Source organism: Bison bison, unplaced genomic scaffold (genome assembly GCF_000754665.1).
Source record: "Bison bison bison isolate TAMUID 2011002044 unplaced genomic scaffold, Bison_UMD1.0 scf7180017864181, whole genome shotgun sequence".
In the NCBI taxonomy this organism is placed as follows: Eukaryota; Metazoa; Chordata; class Mammalia; order Artiodactyla; family Bovidae; genus Bison; species Bison bison.
In genome coordinates, this window is record NW_011494753.1 from 1,797,134 (window position 1) to 1,824,610 (window position 27,477).

The 27,477-nt window shown below is 42.7% G+C and overlaps 1 protein-coding gene across 2 annotated transcripts in view; it reads left to right on the plus strand.

The window, feature by feature from the left end:
• Positions 1 to 17,459: 17,459 nt before the first annotated feature.
• LOC104990918 (chromosome unknown open reading frame, human C15orf26) overlaps positions 17,460 to 27,477 on the plus strand; it is a 21,667-nt gene continuing 11,649 nt past the window's right edge. Inside the window, exons 1-5 of one of the 2 annotated variants that reach the window (XM_010843239.1) lie at positions 17,474 to 17,587; positions 19,100 to 19,189; positions 20,270 to 20,502; positions 22,132 to 22,216; positions 27,138 to 27,296. In XM_010843239.1, the coding sequence (XP_010841541.1) occupies positions 17,519 to 17,587; positions 19,100 to 19,189; positions 20,270 to 20,502; positions 22,132 to 22,216; positions 27,138 to 27,296 (636 nt within the window). In that variant the 5' untranslated portion in view covers positions 17,474 to 17,518. Of the gene's footprint in view, positions 17,588 to 19,099; positions 19,190 to 20,269; positions 20,503 to 22,131; positions 22,217 to 27,137; positions 27,297 to 27,477 lie in introns of both variants that reach the window. The other variant, XM_010843240.1, reaches the window with a different exon arrangement.

Below are 27,477 nucleotides of genomic sequence, written 5' to 3' on the forward strand. Positions count from 1 at the left end.
GGTTGCTTCTGAAGTTGAGAACAAAGGGGAATGCTGGTCCTTTCTTCCCATTGAGTCCCGAATTCTGGGATGATCATCTCAGGCCTTAGAAATCATGGGCCAGAGATTCTGAAAGTGTTATTCACTCAGTCGTGTTGACTCTTTGCGACCCCATGGACTATATAACCCCCCAGGCTCCTCTGTCCATGGGATTCTCCAGGCAAAAACACTGGAGTGGTTTGCCATTTCCTCCTCCAGGGGATCTTCCCGACCCAGGGATCAAACCCATGTTTCCCACATTGCAGACGGATTCTTTACCATCTGAGCCACCAGGGAAGCCCTGGTGATTCTGAAAGCTCCACAAATAGCCTGACCTTCCTGGTTGCTGAGATGAAGTGTCCACTCTGCACACTTAGAACATATCAATGGGAAGGAAGTCCCATCTCCCTCGTGACAAAGAAGGAAACCAAAAGACAGAGGGGCAAAAAGTATGTTAAGTCAAACTTATTAACAATACCATTTCAGAAATCCTTATTTTTTTAAATTTGTTTATTTGACTGCTCCTGGTCTTAGTTGTACCATGCAAACCTTTAGTTATGGCATGTAGGATCTTTAGTTGCAGCATGTGGGATCTAATTCCCTGACCAGGGATTGAACCCTGGCCCCCTGAATTGGAAGCACGAAGTCTTAGCCACTGGGCCACCAGGGAAGTGCTTCCAAATCCTTGTTTTTAAAACTATTTTAGTAGACATGAAGGTCTTCTTCATGTCTGTCATATTTCTTTTTTTTTCCTTTTATTTATACAAGGAATTACTTCTCTGCACCCATGTTGTCATCTATGAAATGGGGGTGACCTTTATCTCATAGATCTGTGAGATTAAACTAAGTAAGACAATGATGTGCATGCTCAGTCATGTCTGACTCTTTTCAACCCCGTGGACTGTAGCCCTCTAGGCTCCTCTGTCATGGGATTTCCCAGACAAGAATACAGGAGTGGGTTGCCATTTCCTGCTCCAGGGGATCTTCCTGACGAAGGGATCAAACTGGGGTCTCCTGCATTGGCAGGTGAATTCTTTATCACTTCGCCTGCTTATTTGGAAGTCCCAAATAAGACAATACACACATATAAAGTGTTAAAAATTGTTTCTGAACATGCTATAGAAGTTATTGTAGGGAGAAATTTTCAATTTTTATTTTCTTCCACTTCTGCCTGCCTCTTAGGTTTTTGGTATAGTCTGGGATTTTTGACTATGAAAAAAAATTCAAATTGAATGTTCATTATTATTAAGTACTTTTTCTTTGAGAATGACATAACAGTGTATTATTTTGTCACTCTATTCACTATAATTATTTCACCTTAGTTCTATGCCTAAATTATTTTATGCTTATATTAATACACACTTTTCAGTGTTTATATAATGAGTCCTTTTATAAAACAGCCTCCTTATTATTGAGTTCTTTAACTTGATTTATAGCTCAATTGCATAATATTTTTCAGGAAAGGTACCTAACAGGCGTATTCTGAACTGATACATACCTTGGAATGTCTTTTTATTGCTTTAAATCATGAACAACAACTTGCTGGGTTTTGAAATCTTGCTTTCCACACTTTCCTCCACTCAGAGTTTTTTTGATCCAGTCAGCAAGGAGTTTGGGACCAGCTCCATTTTTATTCCTTTGCCAAAAAGTTTTATATGCCTAGATCATTACAGGCATCTTCCTTTATCCTTGGATTACAAAAAAAAAAAAAGTCTTTTTCTCTCTTAGGAATTCTCATTCTTACCAAAAAGAGGTTTAAGTTAGCCAGGTATTTTCTCCCCAAATATGCTTTTGTGACACCCTCCCCCACCACCTCCCAGCAGGCCCCCACTTGATCTGTCCTGAATGGGGATGACTCTTGTTTTCTGTGGTGGAGGAGTGGTGGAGGATTGGCTGATCAAGTCTGTGTTACAATTCAAGGATTTGGCCACCAGCTTGGTTGGCTCAAGGTCAGAGTTTAGGAAATCCTTAGATTGGTACGTTTCATTTTTCATAATGCTACTTTACTGGAGCAAAGTTTCCATATCAAATTTCTGATCAGTTCAGTTTTCCTTTTGTGAATGGGTCCAGCCTGGGCTGGTAGCCTATGCATATATATATATATATATATATTTTTTTTTTTTTTCTTTTCCCCCCTAAAGGTTGGAGACAGCTACTTCTATTTTGCATTTATTTATTTTTGGCTGTGCGGGTCTTCATAGCTGCACTTGTGCTTTCTCTGATTACAGTGAGCAGGGGGCTACTCTAGTTGTGGTGCGAGGGCTTCTCATTGCAGTGGCTTCTCTTGTTGCAGCCCACAGACTCCAGAGCAAGGGCTCAGTAGTTGTGGTGCATGGGCTTAGATGCCCTGCACCATCTGGAATCTTCCCGGACCAGAGATTGAACCCTTGTTCCCTGCATTGGCAGGCAGATTCTTAACCACTGGACCACCAGCGAAGTCCTAGGCAATATATTTCACAGCCCGCCCTGACCAATCAGAAAGAAACAGGTAGTACAGGGACAGAGGTGTAGGGACTTCCTCTTGTGTCAAATATTTATCCTTAATTGTTGAATAATGGTGGTGGAGGTGATGTTTGGGTGGCCTGGGGCCTCAGTCTGGGAAAGCTACTGCAGCAGAGGGACAGGTAAGCAGTTTGGCGTTAACAGCTATTTGCCAAACAGAATGGAAGCCAGGCAGTGTTACAACTGGAATGGTGATGCCAGCGCATGCGTGACCCTGAGTGTCAAGGATAACTCCTTTGGCCTGCCCCTCCAGGTTCTCTATCTGCTGCTTGCTTGGGGTCCTTCTGGCAGAGATGTTTTGCAACTCTGCTTGAATACCAGTGACATCCTCCAAAGCTCAGAGTAAGGACAGACAATGACTGGACATTCTCCAGGAATCTAAGCATGTGCCTGAACTGACCACCTCACATTGCAAGCTGTACTCCTGCTCTCTTCTGTAGTAGAAGATATTGCTCTGAGGATATTTGGGGGATGGCAAGTACCATCTGTATTTTTTTGAGTCTTTTTTCTTTTTGCTGCACTGGGTCTTTGTTGCTGCACTCGGGCTTTCTCTAGTTGTGGCGAGTGGGGACTACTCTCCAGTTGCAGTGTATGGGCTTCTCCTTTTGGTGGCTTCTCTTATTGTGGAGCACAGGCTCTATGGCATATGGGCCTCAGTAGTTGCAGCCCTGAGACTTAGTTGCTCCGTGACATGTGGAATCTTCCTGGACCAGGGATGGAACTCGTGTCCCCTGCATTGGTAGGTGGATTCTTAACCACTTGGACCACTAGGGAAGTCCTACCATCTGGATTTTGAACAGAGATAGGCATTTATCTCTGTTGAATCTCGTCCTCCCCTAGAGCTGAGCCAGAGATGGACTCTATCTTTGCAGCCAAACTATTAGGAGAATGGTGCCAGGATTTACAGATTTATTTGGCAAAAATACATCCTCATCCAGAGAGAGGAGCAGAAAATAGTGGCTGAGGTCTTAGCACCTGAGCTCTGTGTCTGAGAAGGTGTGGGGACTTGGGCCATGGCCAAGTTGTCTAGGTCAGGTGCTGCACAAGACCTCGTGCGGGAAACATGGGAGGATATGGTCTCTGAAGAATATTATCCTCACTTGCTCAGTCATGTCTGACTCTTCGCACCCCATGGACTGCAGCCTGCCAGGCTCCTCTGTCCATGGATTTCCCCGGCAAGAACACTGGAGTGGGTTGCCATTACATAAACCTAATATGGAATTGACTGCCAGAAATTCTGTAGACATCTGGATTGCTTCTGGAGAGTGAGGACTGCTGTCTGTGACAGGTGAACCCAAAGGACGCCGGACACCCCAACACCCAGGCTGATAGGCTAGGAGAGGTGATGGAGCAAGGGATGCCATTGGTTTGGGGTTCTTAAATTGGGTATTAATTTTGTTGTTGTTGTTGTTTAGTTGCTAAGTCGCATCTGACTCTTTGTGACCCTATGGACTGTAGCTCACTAGGCTCCTCTGTCCATGGGATTCTCCAGGCAAGAATACTGGACTGGGTTGCCATGCCCTCCTCCGGGGGATCTTCCTGACCCAGGGATCAAACCCATGTCTCTTATGTTTCCTGCATTGACAGGTGGGTTCTTTACCACTAGGGCCACCTGGGAAGCCCAGACGGTGGTGTACTATCCCCATTTTACAGGTGAGAAAACAGAGGCACAGAGAGGGGCAAAAACTTGCTCAAAGTCACCGCTTGAATACGTGATGAAGTTGGTTGTCAGGTTTTTTTCTCCTGGTGAAGAATGGGCAAGCTGACTCCTCGTCAAGTACTAAAAATCAAGAATTTTTCTGTACAGCAGAGAAAATAGCAGTAGAAATCAGCATGAAAAACCAGGGGTTGGCTCAACCAAATACTGCCAGGGGACACCCAGAAACAGGAGTTTTAGCCAACTTCCTCTCAATTTTTCATTCTCTCAAGAACACAACGCATCTGAGTGGCTAGAAAGCTGTGACAGGGGCACGGGGCAGTGGACATGGCTTCAAAGACTTTAATCCAGTCTTTTTGACAACTCACCAGAGGCAAGCTGGAGTGCTGGCAGCTACTTTTTTTCTTTCCTTTTTATTTTTACTTTTTAAAATTTTTGGCTGCGCTGGGTCTTCATTGCTGCGCTCAGGCTTTCTCAAATTGTGATGAGTGGGGGCTATTCTTTACTTGTGGTGTGTGGGCTTCTCATTGTGGTGGCCACTCCTGTTGCAGAACACAGGCTCTAGAGCGTGGGCTCAGTAGATGTGGCACATGAGCTTAGTTGCCTCAAGGCATTGTGGGATCTTCCCAGACCAGGGATCTAACCCATGCCCCCTGCATTGGCAGATGGATTCTTAACCACTGGACCACCAGGGAAGTCCAACAGCTACTTTCAAGACAGGGCATTCGGAACCCCTTTAGGGGAGGAGCTAGGATTGAAATGAAGTTCAAGGTCACCCACATGAGGTAGACCCATATTTTGTTACCAGCGTGGCAGCAATGGACATGGGTGCAGACTGAAAGCTCTCAGAGAGTCTCTCCTCGGTGTTGACGAGTTGTGCCTTTTAGGAAAGAGTTTTGGATCATGGACTCTGGCCAGCTGGAGTCCTAGCCCAGTAGGTACAGCTCTGCCCAGCTGCTCCAGATTCTTCCCACAAGGCAGCCGCCCTGGAAACCCAAGCCTTTCCCACCAGGATTGGCAAAGTCATGGGCAATGACCCAAGAACAAAAGAACTGGAGACACTTGCCAGGTAGAGCCGGACCGTAGATCATTACCACTTCATTCTGTAGGAGGTCATTGGTCGTGTTCCCCGAGACGAACTTACAGGAAAGGGGCATGTTAGTGAATCTAGAATTTCTGGACAAGTTGTGAGAGTGAGAGAAACAGTGGGCAGGTTGTTATACAGGCTTGGTGGGTGCAGCTGAGCATACTTCTCTGGGAAAGCCAGACTCGCTGTTGTTGCCAACAGGCTGTGGAGTTGGGTTCAGCCCTGTTGCCAGCTCTGCTTGTGTGCCAGCTGGGGTGTGAGGTCAGATAGGAGCTGAGGACAATGGGAACTGGTTCCTTCTGTGCCCTGGGAGTAGGGTGAGGAAATGGGTTGAGATAGCCCCAGCCTGAGCCGTGGAAAGTCTCAAGGGCTGGAAGGAGACACACACAGGGGGACTGGGAGCTCCAGAGAAGGGGTTTCCTCCCACAGGGGGGCCTTACTCTGGACCACAGGAATACAGCTCCCATGAGTTGCAAGGCACACTTCTGACCGTCTATGGACTGTTCTAGAATTATTATTTTTAGAGTTCACACACTGAGGAATCATATAAAAGGATTCTGTCCAAATGCCCTATATCAAAGTCTTATTTTTTTCCAGTCTGGAAGTGGAAAAGTTAAAAGAATTCTCCCTCATAAAAATACTCCCCCCACCCCCCACCCCCACATCATGGGCTAGTGACAAGTCGATTTTTAAAAAATTATTATTTATTTATTTACTAAAGAAATTTTTTTGTCGCCATGCAGCATGGCACGTGGAATCTTAGTTCCCTGAATAGGGGTTGAACTGGTGCCCCCTGATCTGGACCCCAATAAACTCACTTTTTGACCTCAAAAAAACCCCACAAACAAAAAAACAGAAGTCATTAGATTAGGACCCTCCATAATCTATAGTGACCTCTTTTAAACTTGCTTACATCTGTGTAGACCCTATGTTTAATGTCATGCTCATAGGTACCAGGGAAACCCAAACAGCAGAGAGATGTCATTCAACCTGGTACACATGGGCATCTCTTCATGTAAACAAATAAGTATAGATACTCAGACCCTGAGGCTAAGAAAGATTGAAGGCAAAAGTAGAAGGGGACAGCAGAGGATGAGATGGTCAGATGGCATCACCAACTCAATGGACATGAATTTGAGCAAGCTCAGGAGGATATTGGAGGACAAGGAGCTGCAATCCATGAGGTCGCAAAGAGTCACACATGACTTAGTGACTGAACAACAACAGATACTCATTATTATTTTTGAAGACAGCATAATATTTTACCAGAGATATGTATCACTACTTACTTAAACCTATCTCCTAAGGATTGACATCTAGGTAATTTTATTTTTCGTTTTGGCTGTTTTCAGCATCTGTTTGATATACACCCTTGTACATAGATTTTATACTTGTGTCATTATTTTTCTTAGAGAAGTACCATAAATTGGGTTGATAATCCAAAGGGCATGTGTTTTTATTATTTTGCCATCTCTCTCTCTTTCTTTTTTACATTTTTATCTTGCTATCTCTCTCATCTTTTTTTTTTTAACATTTTTATTTTACAATCTCTTTTAATTTTTGGCCACCTGGCATGCTAGATATTAGTTCTCCAAACAGGGATCGAACCCTAACCTCCTGCATTGGAAGGCAAAGTCTTAACTTCTGGACCACCAGGGAAGATACAGTCAACATGTTCTTTTGAGCACCTATATATGAGGCTGTGTGCTAAGCACTAAGGATGTACTAATGAAACACAAAGTCCTTGACCTCAAGGAGCTTACACTGGTTCAAATTGCTCAGGTCCAATAAAAACTTCTAATCACAGCAATTTGCAGAGAAAATACAAAGTGAGTTGAGAGCCAAGGGAGAGGCAAATGGCTCCAGTCTCAGGATGTTGTTGAGGGAGATGACTTTTGGGATTGTCTTGATGAATGAGTAGATTACTTGGGGAAGTAAGTGTCTTGAGTAAGGAGATTCAAATAGAGGAAACATCAAGGGCAATACAAGCATCCTTCTGGGAAACCTCAACTATTTTGATATTCTTAGAACATAATGTAAAACAGTGTCATTTATAGGAGGTGATACTATTAAAAGTAGACAATGGTTTAATAGGCTTTTGACATTTTCTGGTTCTTAACTTCCATGTTTATCACTTCTAAGAAGATACATTGTAATGTCTAGAAACCCAGCTCACCAAATCCCTTTGGGAACAGAGACCCACTTGTAAATTGGGGTCTCCTGTCTGAGTCCATAGACCATCTTATCCCTGTGTGATTTCCTCCTTACGGACAAAGAACTGTACCTGGGAGGTGCCACACGAGGGCGCAGTTGCCTAGTTATGGAATTGAACTCGCCTCTAGAGAAAGGTCAGAAAAGACCTTGTCCTCACAAGCTTTTCTGGTTGACAGACGATGAGAAACGGTCCAAAGTGGTTATATAAAAGCTGCAGACATCTGCTGAGTGAGGTGCTTGGGGCAGTGTGAGCAGAGAGTTGACTCCCATTCTTGATCCTAACTTCTCGAACCACTGAGACATTTTATCACTAGTCCTGCTGTTGGGACACAATTCAGAGTTTTCGTTTAGGTATGGAATACCACTGGGCCAGAATGCCTTCAGAAGATTTTCTTTTTTTTGCTATTATAAAAAATTGCATGGTCATTATAGGAAAAAAAAAGCATTTTCCTATGGAAAGCCTGATACCCCCTCCATATCAGCCGTGTATATGTGGGTTAAATATGTGTATAGTTGATATATGTATAGATTATGTAGGCTAGACATGTGTATGATTATATATGATGGGCTCCCAGGTGGTGCTAGTGGTAAAGAACCCACCTGCAAATGCAGGAGACACAAGAGATGCAGATCAGAAAGATCCCATAGAGAGGGGCATGGCAATCCACTCCTGTATTCTTGCCTGGAGAATCCCATGGACTGAGGAGACTGGTGGGCTATGGTCCATAGGGTCGCAGAGTCAGACACGACTGAAGTGACTTAGCACACACATGAATGATTATACACAGTACTATATATTGTATTCGGAGAAGGCAATGGCACCCCACACCAGTACTCTTGCCTGGAAAATCCCATGGACGGAGGAGCCTGGTGGGCTGCAGTCCATGGGGTCGCTAAGAGTCAGACACGACTGAGCGACTTCACTTTCACTTTTCACTTTCATGCATTGGAGAAGGAAATGGCAACCCACTCCAGTGTTCTTGCCTGGAGAATCCCAGGGACGGGGGAGCCTGATGGGCTGCTGTCTATGGGGTCACACAGAGTCGGACACGACTGAAGCGACTTAGCCGCATATATTGTATTATATTTAGCATATATGCATATGTTACATATACATTTATGAATGGATCATCACACGTTTATAAATTATATCATTTTTCCTATGAATACACATTTTAAAATGTCCATTTAAAAATACACATTTTAGGGAATTCCCTGGAGGTCTAGTGGTTAGGATTCCTTGCTTCCAAGGTAAGGGACACAGGTTCAGTCCCTGATTGGAGAACTGAGATCCTGCATGCCTTGCAGCATGGCTAAAAAAAAAAAAAAGTAAAAATATATGTTAAAAAAATATACATTTGAATCATAAAATGGACATCTTACATTATAAGCTCTTTTATAGTCTCATTTTAGTTTACTATCCTATGAACATCTCCCAAATACCTTCTCGGATATTCTCAGGGTATTTATCAAATTTGAATAAACAATATCCCTACCCTAGTTGAAGCCATAGTTTAGTGTAGTTCACAGAAGTTCCTTAAAGACACTGAAGGAGAAATTCAACCACTCAAGGACTGTGGTGCGTGTAATTTCTCTCCCTATTTCTTGGAGGGTGTGAGAGCTGTATGATTCATGGAGTGCTGAATTTTGAGTCAGTGGGTCCAGGATTCTACCCAGGCCATGCATGGGCATTGGCTCTGTGCTTTTGGGCAGTTCAGGCCACCTATTGGCCCACAGAGCTCGCCCCAAGAGAAGGCAGAATGACACCTTCAGAGGTAATTAACTCTCTATATGGAATTTTTCTACCACACAGAGCCCTAATATTAAACATTACCACTGTTGCTGTCTACATTGGGATTATGTACAGAAAAAATGCTTCATCTCCCAGTCTCATACTCAGAACCTTAGAGTTGAAGAGAAGGAATTAGTAGAAATCCTGGGATCACTAGCTCTCTGTCCTTAGCCACTTCTCTTCCCCTGGCTGGGTCTTTGTTTTCTCTTTTATTAAATGAAATATCCCTTGGACTTCAAACTTGTGAATCTTGCAAACAGAGAAGTCCTTGATCAAGCCATGCCTGATATCAATATTTGCAATTCAATGAGCAGCAATATCTAGTGAGTGCTTACCTGTCCTGTACACTGTGCCAAGGGTGTTACATGTGGGCTCCCATTTATGCCTTTCAATAACCATAGGAAGTGGGTATTATTATTTCCTCATTTTACAGATGGAGAAACTGAGTCACAAAGAGGTCATGACCTTGCTTAAGGGTCCCACAGGCTGCCAGTGGTTAGTTCTGGGGATCTGCACTAGGAATGTTCGGCTCCAGAGCTTGTGTTTTAATTCACAGAGCTGGCTACAGGGCACAGATTTATTTTCCAACCTCCTGTAATGGTAATTTTCAAGTGAAATGATGTGTGTAAAGTGATGTGACACCTGGGGATGCTATAAAAATACAATACAAGGCCCTATTTTTCTCTGGTTTCTCTCCTTTCTTTCTTCCTCCTCTCTTCCTGCATTCTCGTGGTGGCTTTCATTTCTGGCTCCTATGCTAACTTGACTATTTCCCGTAACCTTTCTGTGCTTCCGTTTCCTCATTTGTGAATTGAAGGGACATTCTCTCTTTTCCCATCAGATTAAAGGAACTGGAAATGCTGACGTTTGGGGGAAATGCGTCTTTGCATTGACACTCTCCAGGAGTTCCTGGAACTGGTCGATTTCTCCATCACATTCTAGTGCTCTGTAAGTGTTCGCGTGGTTGCTTTGCTTTCAGAGCCCGTTTGTAATTTACCAACTTTCATACTGCAAAAGAATAGGAGAGATGGACCCAAATGGATTTATTCTTGTTACATTCTAAATCTTGCCCTCAATGTGTAAAATGCTTCTATTTGTATCTTTCTGGGGCAATGAAGCCCAGCACTTTCTTTTCTTTGTTTAAAAAAGTTTTTATTTTATATTGGACTTTAGCAGATTAACAATGTGATAGTTTCAGGTGAACAGCAAAGTGACTCAGCCATACACATACATGTATCCATTCTTCCCCAAACTCCCCTCTCATCCAGGCTGCCGGGTAACATTGAGCAGAGTTCCCTGTGCCACACAGTAGGTCCTTGCTGTTGTTCAGTTGCTCAGTCGTGTCCGACTCTTTGTGACCCCATGGACTGCAGCATGCCAGGCTACCGTGTCCTTCACTATCTCCCGGAGTTTGCTCACACTCATGTCCACTGAGTCAGTGATGCCATCCAACCATCTCATCCTCTGCTGCCCCCTTCTCCTTTCACCTTTAATCTTTCTCAGTATCAAGGTCTTTTCCAGTGAGTCAGCTCTTCACATCAGGTGGCCAAAGTGTTGGAGCTTCAGCTTCAGAAAAGTCCTTCCAATGAATATTCAGGGTTGATTTCCTTTAGGATTGACTAGTTTGATCTCCTTGCTGTCCAAGGGACTCTCAAGAGTCTTTTTCAGCACCACGGTTCGAAAGCATCATTTCTTTGGTGCTCAGCCTTCTTTATGATCCAACTGTCACATCTGTACATGACCACTGGAAAAACCATAGCTTTGACTATATGGATCTTTGTCAGCAGACTGATGTCTCTGCGTTTTAATATGCTGTCTAGGTTTGTCATAGCTTTCCTTCCAAGGGGAAAGCATCTTTTAATTTTGTGGCTGCAGTCACTACCCACAATGGAGCCCAAAATGATGATGTAGATGGATCAGGACTTTCATTAGCCTGCCTACTCATCAAAGTGAAAGTGTTAGTCACTCAGTCATATCTGACTCTTTGCGACCCCATGAACTGTAGCCTTCCAGATTCCTCTATCCACGGGATTTCCCAGGCAAGAATACTGGAGTAGGTTGCCATTCCCTTCTCCAGGGGATCTTCCCAGGTCTTCTGCATTGCAGGTGAATTCTTTATCATCTGAGCCACCAGGGAAGCCCGAAAGCCCACCTACTTGTCAAAGGACGATTATTAGCCAACATCCTTTCAGAGAAGACTTTCCCACCTTGACCCTCTGGCACGAGGCTTCTCGTGTATACGTACTTGTTCAGCACTGTGTCTCCCTTTTGACCGCACAAAGTCAGGGCCCATGATTTCCATAGTGCTTGGCACTCAGTGGCTCTTGCATGGGTGAAGGATGGGTTCCCCCACTGCACAGTCATTTTCGAAGAGCTCCTGACCTGAGCCGTTATTATCATTCCTCTCCCTCTACTTAAGCGCACCCATCCCCTCTCATCAGGGCGTCTCCTAACTGGGCTCCCTGCTCTCTACTTGGCCCGGCTGCCTGCGATTCACAACCTATAGCCCCAGCAAACTTCCAAAGTTCCACTCTGCTCTCTGTCCACATCCTCACATTGGAAACTTTCATGGCTCTCTTTGACTTAAAGAAGGAAATTCACAGCCCTTGCCTTGGAACCTCAGGTCTCCCCGCCCCCTCTGTCTTCTCCCCACTCACATTCATTACCTTGTTGCTCCTTCCTGGCCCGAGAGACTCCAGCTTCTTTGCCCTACTGCATCCTGTTTTCTTCCTCTGGCAAGTGCGTATCTTGATTCTTTTATCTACATGTCCAAATCCTGCCCATTTTACACAGTATTATGTCATTTGAGCCACACAAAATCTCGTAAAAAGTATTCTTGCAAGATGATTCTTTTTATTTTATTATTTATTTTTTAAACTGTTGTTTATTTATCTTTGGCTGCACTGGGTCTTTGTTGCTAAACCCAGACTTTCTCTACTTGTGGCCAGTGAGGGCTACACTCCAGTTGCGGTGCAGGTGCGTGGGTTTCTCATTTTGGTAGCTTCTCTTGTTTCAGAGCACGGGCTGTAGGGCACTCAGGCTCGGTAGTTGTGGTGCCCAGGTTTAGTTGCTCTGAAGCATATGGGATCTTCCTGGATCAGGGATGAAACCTGTGTCCCCTACATTCACAGGAGGATGTTTAACCACTGGACCACCAGGGAAGTACAATGATTCTTTAAAAAATGTATTCCATGGTGAGCTTAGCTTGAGGAATGTGGGTTTATAATGAGCATCATTACATTCAAGGCTCTGACAAGGACTGCAGTAAGGTGCCTGTTTAACCCACCATTTCTCAAACTGATCTACAAGAGAGCTCTTTCCCTCTCCATATCTGTTAACACACATAGCATATTTTGGAAATGCTTCTTAAAGAATTATCTGCAAAATTATCCTTCACTTGTTTTTATTGATGAAGATGCTAAGGCCCAGAGATGAAAATAGTTGCATAAACTGAGTGAAAGAAGTGTCAACTCCATTTTTAAATTTAGGACACTATGATGACTTACAATGTGTCTTGTCCAATGAGGACTTGAAAACTTACTTTCAGCCGCCTGGAAGTTACTTGTTTCTAAGACGATAACTCTCATTTCTCTTTCTCAGTATCTGAACTTTATCCTACTTTTCCTTTCTAAAAATGGTCCTGTCCAAGGATTTCTTTGGCTTTTCTCATCCTGCCAGATGTCTCATAAGCAAGTAACAAAAGGCTCCAATTAAATTTTTCCAAGAGCCTCATCAAATCATGAAAAAAAAAATAGCAAATGAGTTTTCCAATATATACCTGGTTTATGTCAAAATTATAATACTTCTAAAAGGGAGGGAATGGTGGCCTAATTTAAACAAATACTTATGGCTACATAATGAACTGAGTAAATGACTCAGAGACTAGCAATGTATGTGCACAATCCTGTTCTCATTGTAGCTTTGAGGGGTTTTGAAGAATGTAAATTTAAAGTGCTCTGTAATTGCCATAAAATAAAGATTTTATAAATTTTCCAAATTAAAAGTAAAAATTAGTCAAAAGCTCTTTCCAAAAACTCCTTGTATGTTTGTTTATAGTTTTGTTACTGTCACCTGGCTTTTATTTGTTTCTTTTGAAAATGTTATTTATTTATTTGACTACATTGGGTCTTAGTTGCAGCACAAGGGATCTGCGTTGTGTCGTGTGAGCTCTTTTTTTTTTTTTAAGATTTATTTATTTATTTTATTTTTTGGCTGTGGTGGGTCTTCGTTGCTGCACCCAGGCTTTCTCCAGTTGCGGAGTTACAGTGAGCGGGGGCTGCTCTTTGTTGCGGTGCGTGGGCTTCTCATTTCGGGGGCTTCTGTTGTTGCAGAGCATGGACTCTAGGCGTTCGGGCTTCAGTAGTTGTGGCACACAGGCTTAGTTGCTCCATGGCATGTAGGATCTTCCTGGAACAGGGATCAAACTAGTGTCCCCTGCATTGAAAGGTGGATTCTTTATCACTGGACCACCAGGGAAGCCTCCACGTGGGATCTTTTTAATGCAGCACACAGACTCTCTAGTTGTGGAGTGTGGGCTTAGTTGTCTGAGTCCGGTGGCATCCTAGTTCCCCAATGGGGGATTGAACGCGCACCCCCTGGATCATAAGGCGGATTCTTTACCACTGGGGCTAGGGAAGTCCCATCACCTGACTTTTAAATCCACCTGTTAAATCCTCAGTTATGAGATGCTTCTTTATGTTACTTTATCATTTTAAGATTTATTTAGGGGATCAGGGGAACTTGCGTATGTTCAGGACTGTACCCTAAAGAGTGACATCAGAGGGCTCCACACAGTTGGGGAGTAGACCTCACTAACTAGTCTAGCCAGAGTCACTAAATAGATACACAAGTGGATAAGCAAACAGCAACCACAGGCACTGGGGGTGGGGAACCAGAATACAGAGTTCCTACAATATGTTACCTAAAATGTTCAGATTTCACAACAAATTATGAGACCTGCAAATAAGCAGGAACATGTGATCCAGATACAGGGAAAATAACAGGTTTTGAGAGGGCCCAAACGTTGGACTTAATAAACAAAGACTTCAAAGCAGTTATATATATGCGCAAAGAACTAAGAGAAACCAAAGTTAAAGAATTTAAGGACAGTCTGATGACAATGCCTCCTCAGATATAGAATATCAAAAAAGAAATGATTAAAAAAAGAGCCAAGTGGAGATTCTGGAGCTAAGTATCATGAAAGTGAAAGTGAAAGTCACACAGTCGTGTCTGACTCTTTGTGATCCCATGGACTGTAGCTTGCCTGGCTCCTCTGTCCTTGGAATTCTCCAGGCAAGAGTATTGGAGTGGGTTGCTGTTTTCCTTCTCCAGGGGATCTTCCTGACCCAGGGATCAAACCCAGGTCTCCTGCACTGCAGACAGATTCTTTACCAACTGAGCCACTAGGGAAGCCCAAGGAAATTCTGGAGCTAAGTATCATAACCAAAATGAAAAACTCACCAGATGGAAGAGTAGATTTGAGCTGGCAGAAGAAGAAATAAGCAAGTGTGTGCGTGTTAGTCACTCAGTTGTGTCTGACTCTCTATGACCCCATGGACCCTAGCCCGCCAGGCTCCTCTGTCCATGGAATTCTCCATGCAAGATTACTGGCATGGGTTGCCATTCCCTTCTCCAAGGGATCTTCCCAACCCAGGGATCAAACTTGGGTCTCCTTTATTTACTGTCTGAGCCACCAGGGAAGCCCAAAGTGAAAGTGTTAGTTGCTCAGTGATGTCCACTCTTTGCGACCCCATGGACTGTGGCCTGCCAGGCTCTGTCCATGGAATTCTCCAGGCAAGAATAAACTTGAAGATAAATCAATAGAAATTCTATGCAGTTTGAAGAACAGAGAGAAAAAAGAAGGAAGAGAAGTGAATACAGCCTTAGAGAAAAGAAATTCTGCTTTATAAAAAAATCCCAATAGAAATTCTTCAGGTTGAAATCGGGTAATACCAGGCTGTAATTGGTATACACTTGAAAAAATAAAGAGCACCAGTAAAGATAATCATGGGCTTCCCAGGTGGCACAGTGGCAAAGAATCTGCCTGTCAATACAGGAGGAGATGCAAGAGACACAGGTTCAATCCCTGGGTCAGGAAGATCCCCTGGAGGAGGAAATGGCAACCTGCTCCAGTATTCTTGTCTGGAAAATTCCATGGACAGAGGAACTTGGTGGGCTACAATCCATGGGTTCTCAAAGAGTCAGACACACGAAGATAATTATGCGTGTAATTTACAAAAGAGTATAATTGAACATTTTAAATCCTGACTGATTTAAGAAGCAATTGCATAAAGCAACATGTATGTAACTGTACTGCTGAGCCTGTAAAATAGAGAAGTATACTGTATTTGATCATAATAGCTCAAAGAAAATAGGTGAAAGCTGTCGAGTTAAGCAAATAACTGAAACATTAGAAACTTAAGTCATATGGATTTATTAACTAGCCTTATCATACTCCCAATTTTACAAGAAATTTGTAGACAAAGAGAAAACATGGACTTGGATTCAGAAAATCTGAGTTAAGTCCTTGCTTTGAGCAACTGTTAGCAGTTTAAACTTGGATGAGCTATAGCATTTTCGAGTCTCAGTTCCTTGATTTATCAAGTGCAGTTAGTGGTATGATGTCTGACCTACCTTCTTTGTCCCATTTGTCCTTTCAAAGGATCCTAGCATGTGATGCTGTATTCACAAAGCTCGTGGATTCCCATTTGTATCCCAGGCTGCAACCTGCCAGCTCAAATACAAGTTCATCTCCAAAGTCCCCCTTCCTTCAGTCACCACCCATAGAGCCTGACTCTCATTCTCACCATCTCCCAAGGCAGAAATAAATCTTTCTTTAGGCTACTACGGCCCTTCATGTTATATCTTTAAAAAAAACATATCGGAGTATAATTGCTTCACAACGTTGTATTAGTTTCTGCTGTACAACAAAGTGAATCAGCTATATGTATACATATATCCCCTCCCTCTTGGACCTCCCTTCCATCCCCATCCCACCCCGCTAGGCCTTCACAGGTACTCACAGTACTCAGTACTTCACAGAGTACTGAGCTGAACTCTCTGTGCAATACAGCAGCTTTCCACTAGCTATCTATTTTATATACGGTAGTGTGTATATATGTCAAAGCTAATCTCCCAATTCGTCCCACCCACTCCTCCCCCCATCCCACCTTGTCCACATGTCTGTTCTTTATGTCTGCATCTCTATTCCTGCCCTGCAAATAGGTTCATCTATATAATTTTCTCGATTCCACATATATGCATTAATATACAATATTTGTTTTTCTCTTTCTGACCACTGGCACATCTTTAACTGCATTCATTCCATTCCTCAGAAGTCATTTTTTCCCCATGAATTCTTTTCTTTTTTAGTCTGGGGTTGCTGAAGAGAAGAAAGATTCCTGTCTTTTGTCCTGTCTTAGTAGACAGTAAATAAAGGTGAATTACTGAATGCATTCGATCAGCATCAGGTCCCAAGGAGTCCGGCAACAATTGTTTCCCCCTCCTGCTTACAAAAATTATATTTTGTGTAAAAATACTGGCTCTAGTATATTTTGGTTTTATCAAGAGTTATTGCAAATCATCGGCTTCTTCTTGCACTTGGTATCTGGGGGAAGGAGGAATGCTGTAAAGCCTGTGAAAATAAGAACCACCTCAGAAACAAATCCACAAATAGGCTAACATGATATATTTCTTACTCTGGAGGAGGTGAAAATTGTGAGTAATTTTCCCTTCCTCCTTTTTTCTATGTTATTTTGGTTTCCAAATTTCTACATCAAGTCTGTTTTGTTTTATGATTATGATAAAATGGTTGCTTGCTGATTATAAAAACAGAGTGCAAGCAAGCTCGGCTTCCATTTCAAAGCTCCTCTTTGCTGTCCCCCACCCCGAAGCAAGCGAAACCCTCCTTAAAAGCAGTTTCTTTTAGATTCTAAAAAAAAAAAAAAAAGTTTGCGAGCATTTAGGACAAAACGGGGTCTGTAAGCTCGAGTTTTATCTCTCTCCTGCTTAGCCATTAAACTCAAGAAAAACCTAAGGATGGAAGTGAGATGGAATGAGGTTGGAGGTGGGGGTGGGTGACAGCCCCTCGGGGTGCGGCAGCGCTCAGCCCAGCGCGACTCGCGTGTGGTCACTTATTGGCTAGCCGGTCCCGGCCCTTGGCCAATCCCTGGGCGCTGGGTCGTCATGGCGACGAGGAATCTAACACGGGCGCTGTGCCCCAAGCTTGGTGGTGGGAGAGCTGGGGACGATGGCGCAGAACCTGTACGGTCCACGAGTCCGGATTGGCAACTGGAATGAGGACGTCTACCTGGAGGAGGTACGAAGGCTGTGGCCCGGTACAGCCCACCCATGGCCCGGGGACTCCCACCCCTGGCCCAAGTTCCGGCCCCTTCTTTGAGCATCCCAAGCCTCCTTTCTAACCCAGCTCACATTCAATGTCCCTAAAACCCCATCTCCCTATGAACTCCCTGAGAATCTCACAGGCTGTCCCACAAGTTCACACCCTTCCACTCTTTCTCTTTTTAGTTTTTTAACATTTATTTGTTTTTATTGGAGTCTAACTTCCACGTGTAAAACAGAAAGCTAGTGGGAAGCTTCTGTATAGCACAGGGAGCTCAGCTGGGTGCTCTATAATGACCTAGAGGGGTGGGATGGGCGTGGGGTGGGAGGGAGGGAGGTCCAAGAGGGAGGGGACATATGTGTACTTATAGCTGATTCACATTGTTGTACAGCAGAAACTAACACAACATTGTAAGGCAATTGTGTTGGTGGTGGTGGTCAGTCACTGTCGTGTCAGACTCTGCAGCCTCCTGCTACAGTCTGTGAGGTCCAGGTACAGTTTCTGCTGTACAACAAAGTGAATCAGCTATATGTATGTATATATATGTCCCCTCCTTCTTGGATTTCCCTCCCATCTCCCCATTCTGCCCCGCCTCCAGGTCATCACAGAGCACCAGCTGAGCTCCCTGTGCTGTACAGCAACTTCCCACTAGCTATTTTACACGTGATAGTGTATATACGTCAACGCCACTTTCTCGATTCGTCCCACCATTCCCTTCCACACCCCCACTGTGTTCACAAGTCCACTTTCTATGTCTGCATCTCTATTCCTGTCCTGCAAATAGGTCTATCAGTACCATTTTTCTAGATTCCATATGTGTATGTTAATATATGATATTTTTCTTTCTCTTTCTGACTTACTTCACTCTGTATGACAGACTCTAGGTTCACTGCATCTCTAGGCCTCCGAAACTCTCAACATCCCTCTCTGTGTCTTTAGTCCAGAGCCCCACTAAATTCCCTCTGTTCCTTAGAGACTTACAGACTCGAAGCTTCAGTCCAGGTGAGAAGGCAGGCCCTAAGCAAAATTACTGCCCCCATCCTCGTCACATATCACCTCCTAAGGGTCCCAGTAGCATCCCTTTTACTGATCTTATACTCATTGCCCTGAACTTCTCCTGTGGTGGTCTTAACTAGACCCTGGGCCATCAGGGAGGACTTCTAGTGTTCATCATCAGAGAACTAGCAGAGACCTCAGGAGGGGGAGCATATGACCTTCAAATGTTACTCATGTTTGTCACTGGTTGAAGTAATTACAGGTGATTATTCTTTTTCATGTCTTTCTAAACAGTCCAAATGAAATTTAAAAAGTAATGCTAAAATGTAATGCTGAAAAGTCTACCACTTCCTTTATCCTCACATTTCTTTTTTCATTCTAAAATTTTGCTTTTTCAACTTGATGTTCTTTTGACCTAAAAGCTCTAAGTGTGTGTATTAGTCAGGACTCTTGTTGACTGTTTGGATTTCATTCATTTTTTTCTTTAACCAGGAGATCATGAAAGACTTCTTAGCAAAGAGAGATAAGGGACAACTTCTCATACAGAGAAACAGAAGACTAAAAGAGAATCTTTTGAGACCGGTAATTATAAATTCAAACAATGTTTTCAAAACTTGATCAAATTAAGTGTGAGAATATGTTAAGCAAGCAAATATTGCATAAGTGAGTGGTCATTTGGAAAATTCCTATTTTTCTCTTTAAATAATCACAATGTTTAAAATTCCCTAAGATTTTAGAAGAGCTTCCTTGGTGGCTCAGCAGTTAAGAATTCACCTGCCAATGCAGGAGACCTGGGTTTGATCCCTCGGTCAGGAAAATCTCCTGGAGAAGGAAATGGCAACCCACTTCAGTATTCTTGCTTGAGAAATCCCATGAACAGAGGAGCCTGGAGGGCTACAGTCCATGCGATGGCAAAAGAGTCAGCTATGACTGAGCGATTAAACAACAGAAACAAGATTTTAGAAATGTGAGATGTTTACTATTAATTATGTTTATCTATATTTTCCAAATCAGTCATGTCAGACTCTTTTGACCCCATGGACTGTGGCTTGCCAGGCTCCTCCGTCCATAGGATTTTCCAGGTAAGAATACTGGAATGGGTGGTCATTTCCTTCTCCAGGGGGTCTTTTCAACCCAGGGATCAAACCTGGGTCTCCTGCATTGCAGGCAGATTCTTTACCAACTGTGCTACCAGGGAAGCCTCTCCAAATTAAGAAATGAATAGGTTGATGCATTCATAAGTAAAATTCCTGTTTGTTGGTGCTCAAGAAAGTTTCAAGGAATGTAATGGAATAGTAATTTTCCTGGAATAGTAATGGAATCAATCCATGTGATTTCTCATAAGCTTTATTTTACTTCATTTGGGATTATCAGGTATTTCAGTTTGGCAAATTGGGAGCAGATTGGTGGCACGAAAAGAAAGAATAAGGATCCGAGGAAATTTAAGTCCATTCCTTATTAAAATAGGGTAGGGACATCCCCAGTGGTCCAATGGTTAAGACTCTGCCTTCCAATGCAGGGAGCGTGGGTTCCATCCGTGGTCTGGGAGCTATATCCCACATGCCACGGGGTGCAGCCAAAAGTTAAAATAAAATGGGGGTACATCTGCGGTGGCAGAAGGAATTGCACGGTTTATTTGAAAAACTCCTATTTCAATTGCAGATGCAGCTTTCCGTATCTGAAGACGGATACATTCACTATGGCGACAAAGTGATGCTTGTGAGTCCCGACCATCCTGAGACAGAGGCTGATCTGTTTCTGCCCGGGGACCTCAGCCTGTGTATGACTCCAGATGAGATTAAAGCCCATCTGAGCAATGAATTAGAGGTGCCCTGTGGCCTGAGTGCAGCTCAAACCAAGATCCCAGTTGGCAGAAACACTTTTACTGTTTTGTGGTAAAGAAACTTGAATTGTATAATAGGCTCCTTTGCATCACAAATCTCTTTTCACTTGCTTCTTAAGGATCCCCTGGAATGAGAGCACTAGTGGTTGGAGTCAGAGATTATATGAACATTCTCTGTGATTCTCATCCTATTTTCTTGTCTTGAGAATGATTGTCAAGGGGTCTTTACAATCCCTTTTCCATAAACATCAGGATAGTGGGTAACTTGAGCTCAATTCCAGACACATCATTTGAAAGTATTGATCCAGGGAATAAAATTCAGATTCTGCCTGAGAAGCCAAGTGGGGTTTTCCTGATATCATTTCCTAATGCTTTGAGCTCATCCAAGTGCTTTCATTATTTTTAATGTTGCTATGCTATTTCTGCATCAGAAATATATAATTGAATGTAAGATAGTACACAGAGATTTGCTCTTTTTTTTTTTTTTTTTGAGATTTGCTCTTTTAAAATTAATTATCCACTTAAAATGTGTTTGAGTTTTTGTAGATGAGTGTTTAAGTCCTTGGAGAATAGATATGTAATAACAATTAAAAGTTATTGTTTACAGTTTGTTACTAATGATAACAAGTTTATATGATAGGCATATAGTCAGTCCTTTAAGTTTTTAGATTTTTTTTTTAACGCAGACTGTGTTAAAACAAGTAAAAATTGATCACAATTTCTGTTTCCTGGACGATTAAGAGGGAAGAGTATACCAAATGTCTGCAAATTTGTTACCTTGTTTCTCTCTAAAGATGTCAGTGTTTGGAAACGTCATGTATAGACTAGGGAATATAGTCAGTAATATCATAATAATTTTAAATGTCATCAGGTGGTAACTAGATTTATTGTGGTGATCATCTCATGATGTATATAAATGTTGAATTATGTTGTATATACTTAAAACTAAATGTAACATTATATATCAATTGTACTTCAGTTAAAAAAAATGTCAGTGAACTTGGGCCAATTCATTAGTGTAGGACAATATGATGTGCTCAGTCCATCCTAGGCTCACAGAGTGGGAACTTTCTGTGTCCTGACTGTGTTGGAAGGTGGTGAATAAGGTGCCAGCAAGATTTGAAGGTCAAAAGAAAAGATCTTTTAGTTAGTGACTTATTTCAGTTACTGTATACAAGTAGGCATCATCTCAGTCCTGTTCAACTCTTTGGGACCCCATAGGCTGTAGCCTGCCAGGCTTCTTGGTCCATGGAATTTCTCAGGCAATACTGGAGCAGGTTGCGATTTTCCTATTCCAGGGACTCTTTTGTGACCTAGGGATTGAACCCAAGTCTCTTGCATCTCCTGCACTGCAGGCAGATTCTTTACCACTAGCACCACCTGGTTCGGTTTCTGGGTTGGGAAGATCCCCTGGAAAAGGAAATGGCAACCCACTCAGTATTCTGTATGCCTGGAAAATTCCACAGATAGCAGAGCCTGATCTCTGCTGTCTATGGGATCGCACGACTTAGCGACTGAACAACAACATGGTATATAGAGTCCATGGGGTTGTAAGAGTTGGACATGACTTAGGGACTAAACCACCAGGAAAATTATAAACAAAACTGCATACACACAAAAATAAAGCTGTAGAATGATCCTAATACAGAGAATTGACATTATATTCATTCTCCACCGACAGTGCAGCTGGAGAGGTCATCGGTCAAGTCCTTAGATACGGGCAGAACTTCCGCCTTGGGATAACAGGAGGATTTGATGACAGAATGGTGAGTCATCATGTTGCATGTCTACTGGGACCAGTCACTTTTGTTTCTGAGTGGGCTACTGGCTACTTACTGAAGTGGACAGAGAACTCTACAGGTATGGGCTCCATCTCTGGTCTCATTATAGTATCAGACTGCAGCTTTTCCAAGGCAGTTTTGGGCCAATTCTTTGCTTCCAACCTCATGGATTACAAAAATACATCCTTAAAAGCTAAAGAGTAAGAGGGAAAAAACCCTTTTTGCAATACATCTGGTAAAAAGCAAAAATTCATACCACCTCCACTTGTAAGTTAAATGATCAGGTTATATAATAATAATCTGACAGCTTCTTTTTTAAGTGAAAAAAGGTTTATTCAGGGAGATACACACTCCATAGGCAGAATGTAAGCCATCTCAGAAGGTGAGAGGCCCTGACAGCTGTTTAATGTCACCCATGTAATGTATTTGCATAAATCAGGGAGCATAAGTCTTTGATCTTTACCTCCACCCTGGGGATTCAGACAAATATGAATTCCAGCTTTGATGCATACCTATGGGATGGGACTTTGGGTTAAGTTATTTAACCTTTTTGCATCTTGTCTATAAAAATGGAGGTTATTATACCATGTTGTTGTTGTTTAGTCACTAAGTCGTGTCCGACTCTTTGTGACCTCATGAACTGTAGCACACCAACCTTCCCTGTCTTTCACTATCTCCCGGAGTTTGCTCAAGTTCATTTCCGTTGAGTTCGTGATGCCATCCAACCATCTCATCCTCCGCCGCTCCCTTCTCCTCCTGCCTTCAATCTTTCCCAGCATCAAAGTCTTTTCCAATTATACCTTACTATATGTGTAGTGCTTCACATACATTAACTCATTTATTCCTCCCAACAAGTCTTTAAAAATAAGGACTATTTACCACAGTTTTACTGATGGGAAAACTGAAGCACGGCAAATTAATTGATTTTGTTCCAAGTCACATGTCTACTAAATGGCAGAGCTGGTGTTAATGTAACATTTTTCATTGAATCAAAGATTCCTTTATTGTTTGATGTGGCATCATCAGCATCATTTTTATTTTTGTACCACTAAGAAATTAATGCTGGCAGTTACACTCTGAAACATCATAGATGGTAAGCTGCAGCCTGATTTTATTTTAAGCTTTTGTTTCATATTGGAGTATAGCCGATTAACAATGCTGTGATAGCATCAGGTGATGGTCAGAGGGACTCAGACATACATAAATATGTATCCTCTCTCCCCTAAACTCCCCTCCTATCCGGGTTGCCACATAACATTGAGTGGAGCTCCCTGTGCTATACAGTAGGTCCTTATTGGTTATCCATTTTAAATATGGCAGCGGGTACATGTCCATCCCAAACTCTCTTAATTATCCCTTTCCCCCATCCTTTCCCCCACCTCGCCTCCCCCAGCAACCAGAAGTTCATTGTCTAAGTCTGTGAGTCTGTTTTGTAAATAAGTTCATTTGTATCGTTTCTTTTTAGATTCTGCCTATGAGTGATATGTGATATTTCTCCTTCTCTGTCTGACTTTACTCAGTATACAATATACAAGTCTACCCACAATGTGCAGCTGAATTTTTTTGGTATTAGTTTACTTTTAATAATAAAATTCATTGATGTCATTAAATTCAATCTAATCTTAATCAATCCTGACCACACATAAAATTCTTTTCTCAAGCTTCCTTTTTCATAAACTTCCCCGTGTGCAGCCTGATTTTAAATGTGAAAATTAGAGGAAATATCTCATCAGAGAGAGGACAGTAAATCATCACTGTTTTATCGAGAGAGGAACCCTACTAACATTTTGGCTTATTTTATAAAGGGAAAATCTTAAAATGTAGGGAAGATCACAAGCACTACAACATTTGGATATAATTTTTTTCTTTTCTTTTCCCTTTCTCTTTCTTTTCCTGCTCCTTCTTTTCCTACCTCCCCCTTCCATCTCATCTCTCTCTCTCTTTCCTGTAAATCATCTATTCTTTGCCTGTTCATTGCCTTAGGCTTTAATATCTGCTCTTTCACAGATGATAAAAATGTGCCATGTGTGTTGCTAGTATTTCCTCTCTTTTGTTGCTTGGCTTTTAAATTGTATCTGTTCTAATCTCTGTTTGAGTCAAACCTATCAGTGCTTTTCTTTGTAATTCCTTCCATGGCTCAGAGCCTTTGAAGTCTGCTCCAAAGATGTGATAAAAAGAGTAACTTGTATTAATTTTTAGATGCCTGAACTTAAAGTATTGCTTAAGTTTATTCTTTGATCCACTTGGGATTTATTTTGATCAAGGGCTTAATGTGAACATCTAAATTTCCCCCAAATGACTTGTTGGTTGTATCTGTGTTATTTCTTGAGTAATTATCCCTTTCTTCACTGAAATGTGCTCCGTACATTATTACATATGGCTGTTTCTGAGCTTCTTATTTGGGACTGTTGAACTGAAGTTGTCTATTTTTTTATTCCCCGAGTGTAGCTTTATAATACAAATTTGAGGACTTGTAGGGCTAATTCCTTCTTTGAATTATGTTAGGAATTAATCTTTCAGTTAAATATAGTAATAATTTTTTCAAGTCCCTCTGCCCCTGTAGAGGGGAAAATCACTTGGTGTTTTGACTGACATTGTAAAATTAAGTACATTCACCTATTTAGTAGCTTTACAGTATTTGTCTTCTGAGATGTCTGTTTCTTCAATTATACTTTTCTTTCTTTGTTTCTTTGTCTTTTTTTTGTTGGCCACATTGTGAGGCATGTGGGAATCTCCCCCAAACTGGAATTGAACCTGCACCCGCTGCAGTGTGAGCAGAGACTCTTAACCACTGGACCAACAGGGAAGTCCCTATCCAATTATTCCTTTCTACATCTCAGTAAAGTTTTGTGCTCTCCTTCCCATAGATCTGACACTGATCTCATCAAGGTTATTATTTGATATCTTCTAATTTGGAAGCTATTAAGGCAGGTCCTTTTGACAGTTGCAGTAAAAAATAGAAGAAAATCATTGATTTTTTTCTTCTCATCTTTGATGAAATCACTTACTCATGAATTCTAGTTGCTTCTCTTGTGACTTCTAGGTATGCAGTCATCTCATGGTCAAATTATGACAATTTTATCTCATCCCAAGTTCTCATACCTCTTGTTTCTATTTCTCATCTTTTAATTAGCAAGCCCTTTCAAGATATTTATGAAAAATCTGGTGATGGTGGCCATCTAGATTTGTTCCTGATTGTCTTAATATTTTTCTTTATATGAAAAAAGCAACATTTGTGGCTTGAGATGTATATTATTTTCGATTATCTCAGAATGGCATGGCCATTCTCCCCATCAGCCAGGCTGAAGCCACAGTACATCTTGGACTTATCTTTCTTTCCCACCCGCATACAGCTCCAGTTGCTAGGTCCTATGGCTCTTCCTTCATAATGCAGTCTGGTCCATCTTTGCATTCCCGATGCCAGTTCCCATAGCTTGATCCCTTCAGTCTATATGACTTTATCCCATACTGGCAGGATGCTCTCAGATTGACCCTTTAAAAGGTCAGCTCTTCTCACCTCCCATCTCCAATGAAAAGTCAGTAGTGCTCCCTCTTCCCACCTCCTAACTGCCCTCTGCATTAAGTGCTGCTGGTGACTGGCATTTAAAGCCCTCTGTAATATGTCCCTGGGGCTTCAGTGGTGGCTCAGTGGTAAAGAACCTGTCTGCCAATGTAGGGGACGAGGGTTCCATCCCTGGGTTGGGAAGATCCCTTGGAGAAGGAAATGGCCACCCACTCCAGTATTCTTGTCTGGGAAATCCCATGGACAGAGAAGCCTGACTTGCTGCAGCCTATGGGGTCATAAAAGAGTCAGACACAACTGAGCAACTGAACAACAATATATCCCCTCCGTCCTGACCCATGCTCATCCCCTCTGGCTCCCTGGCAAAACATCACCTCCTATTTGGGGTCTTTCCTGAGCCCCTGGGAGAGCAAGTGTTCCCACCTGTCCCCTCTTGTAGCTCTTGGCATCCCTGCTGGACACCATACCTTACAGATGCTTCCATTTCAGTCCTCCCTCCTGTTAGTCAGGAAACTTCTAGAGGGCAGGAATTCATTTCCACCTTCCCCAGAGTGCTTCATGCCACAGCTTTGCATAGAAAAGATCTTTAGTGAACAGTGATCAAAATATGCAGAAATAACTGCCAGGGGCAGGGTGGAAGGTGTATTGGTAAACAGCTGACCAGGAACTAACGTTATGGACTTTTTAGCAAAATGGGGTGCTGCAACGTTAAAAAGTCAGCCAGAGAGCTGACAGAAGTCTCAAGTGTGGACATCAATTCCAGAGGGGCTGAGGCCCCCTTGGAGGCTTACATATGAATATCAGCTGTGCTGGTGCTGGTTTTAAGCGCATTCACTTCACACAGTACATTTCATGCAGCATTATTCGTAATGAATAAAATACCGATCCAAACCCGATGCCCTGAGCAAGAGGAGGAGTGCAGAAGAAGGAGAAGGAGGCTAGGTTTGGTATTCAAAGAAAGGGAAAGCAGTTAGAGGTGATTCGAGGGTGAGTGGTCTCAGCCTCTGAGACAGCCTTTTTGAGATAAAGTTGAGTGTCCTCATACGATCAGTAAGAGCCGGGCTTTTGAAAACTGCTTTTGAACACACTGGGCTTCCCTGGTGGCTCAGACGGTAAAGAATCTGCCTGCCAGTATAAGAGACCCAGGTTCAATCCCTGGGTTGGGAAGATCCCTGGAGAAGGGAATGGCAACCCATTCCAGTATTTTTGCCTGGAGAATCCCATGGGCAGAGGAGCCTGGCAGGCTACAGCCCATGGAGTAGCACAGAGTCGAACATGACTGAGCGACTAACACTTTCATTTTCTGAACACACTGGCTGTGCAGCTAGTGAACTGTTGCTTGCATAGATGTGATAGAAAACATCTGCTTGCTGTCCTTTTCAGTTATATTTATCAAGTGACCACAGGACCCTTCTGAAGTCATCCAAGAGATCCTGGCTCCAGGAGGTGTTCCTGACGCATGAGGATTCCTACCTGAACTGCTGGCAGGCTGCCTTCCCTCATCCCCAGCTTCGCCTGGAGTACGAGGGCTCCCCCGTCCCGGTGAGCACAGCTGTATGTGCCGATGCTGTGAAGTGGCTGCGAAGCATTCCTGTGTGTAAGATGGAGGCTTGTCAGGGTTCTGATGGCTCCTGTGCCTTATGGACTTTAACTCTGTCTCTTTTTCATTTCTTTTAAAAAATATATTATTTATTTATTTTTATTATAAAATTTTTTTTTTTTT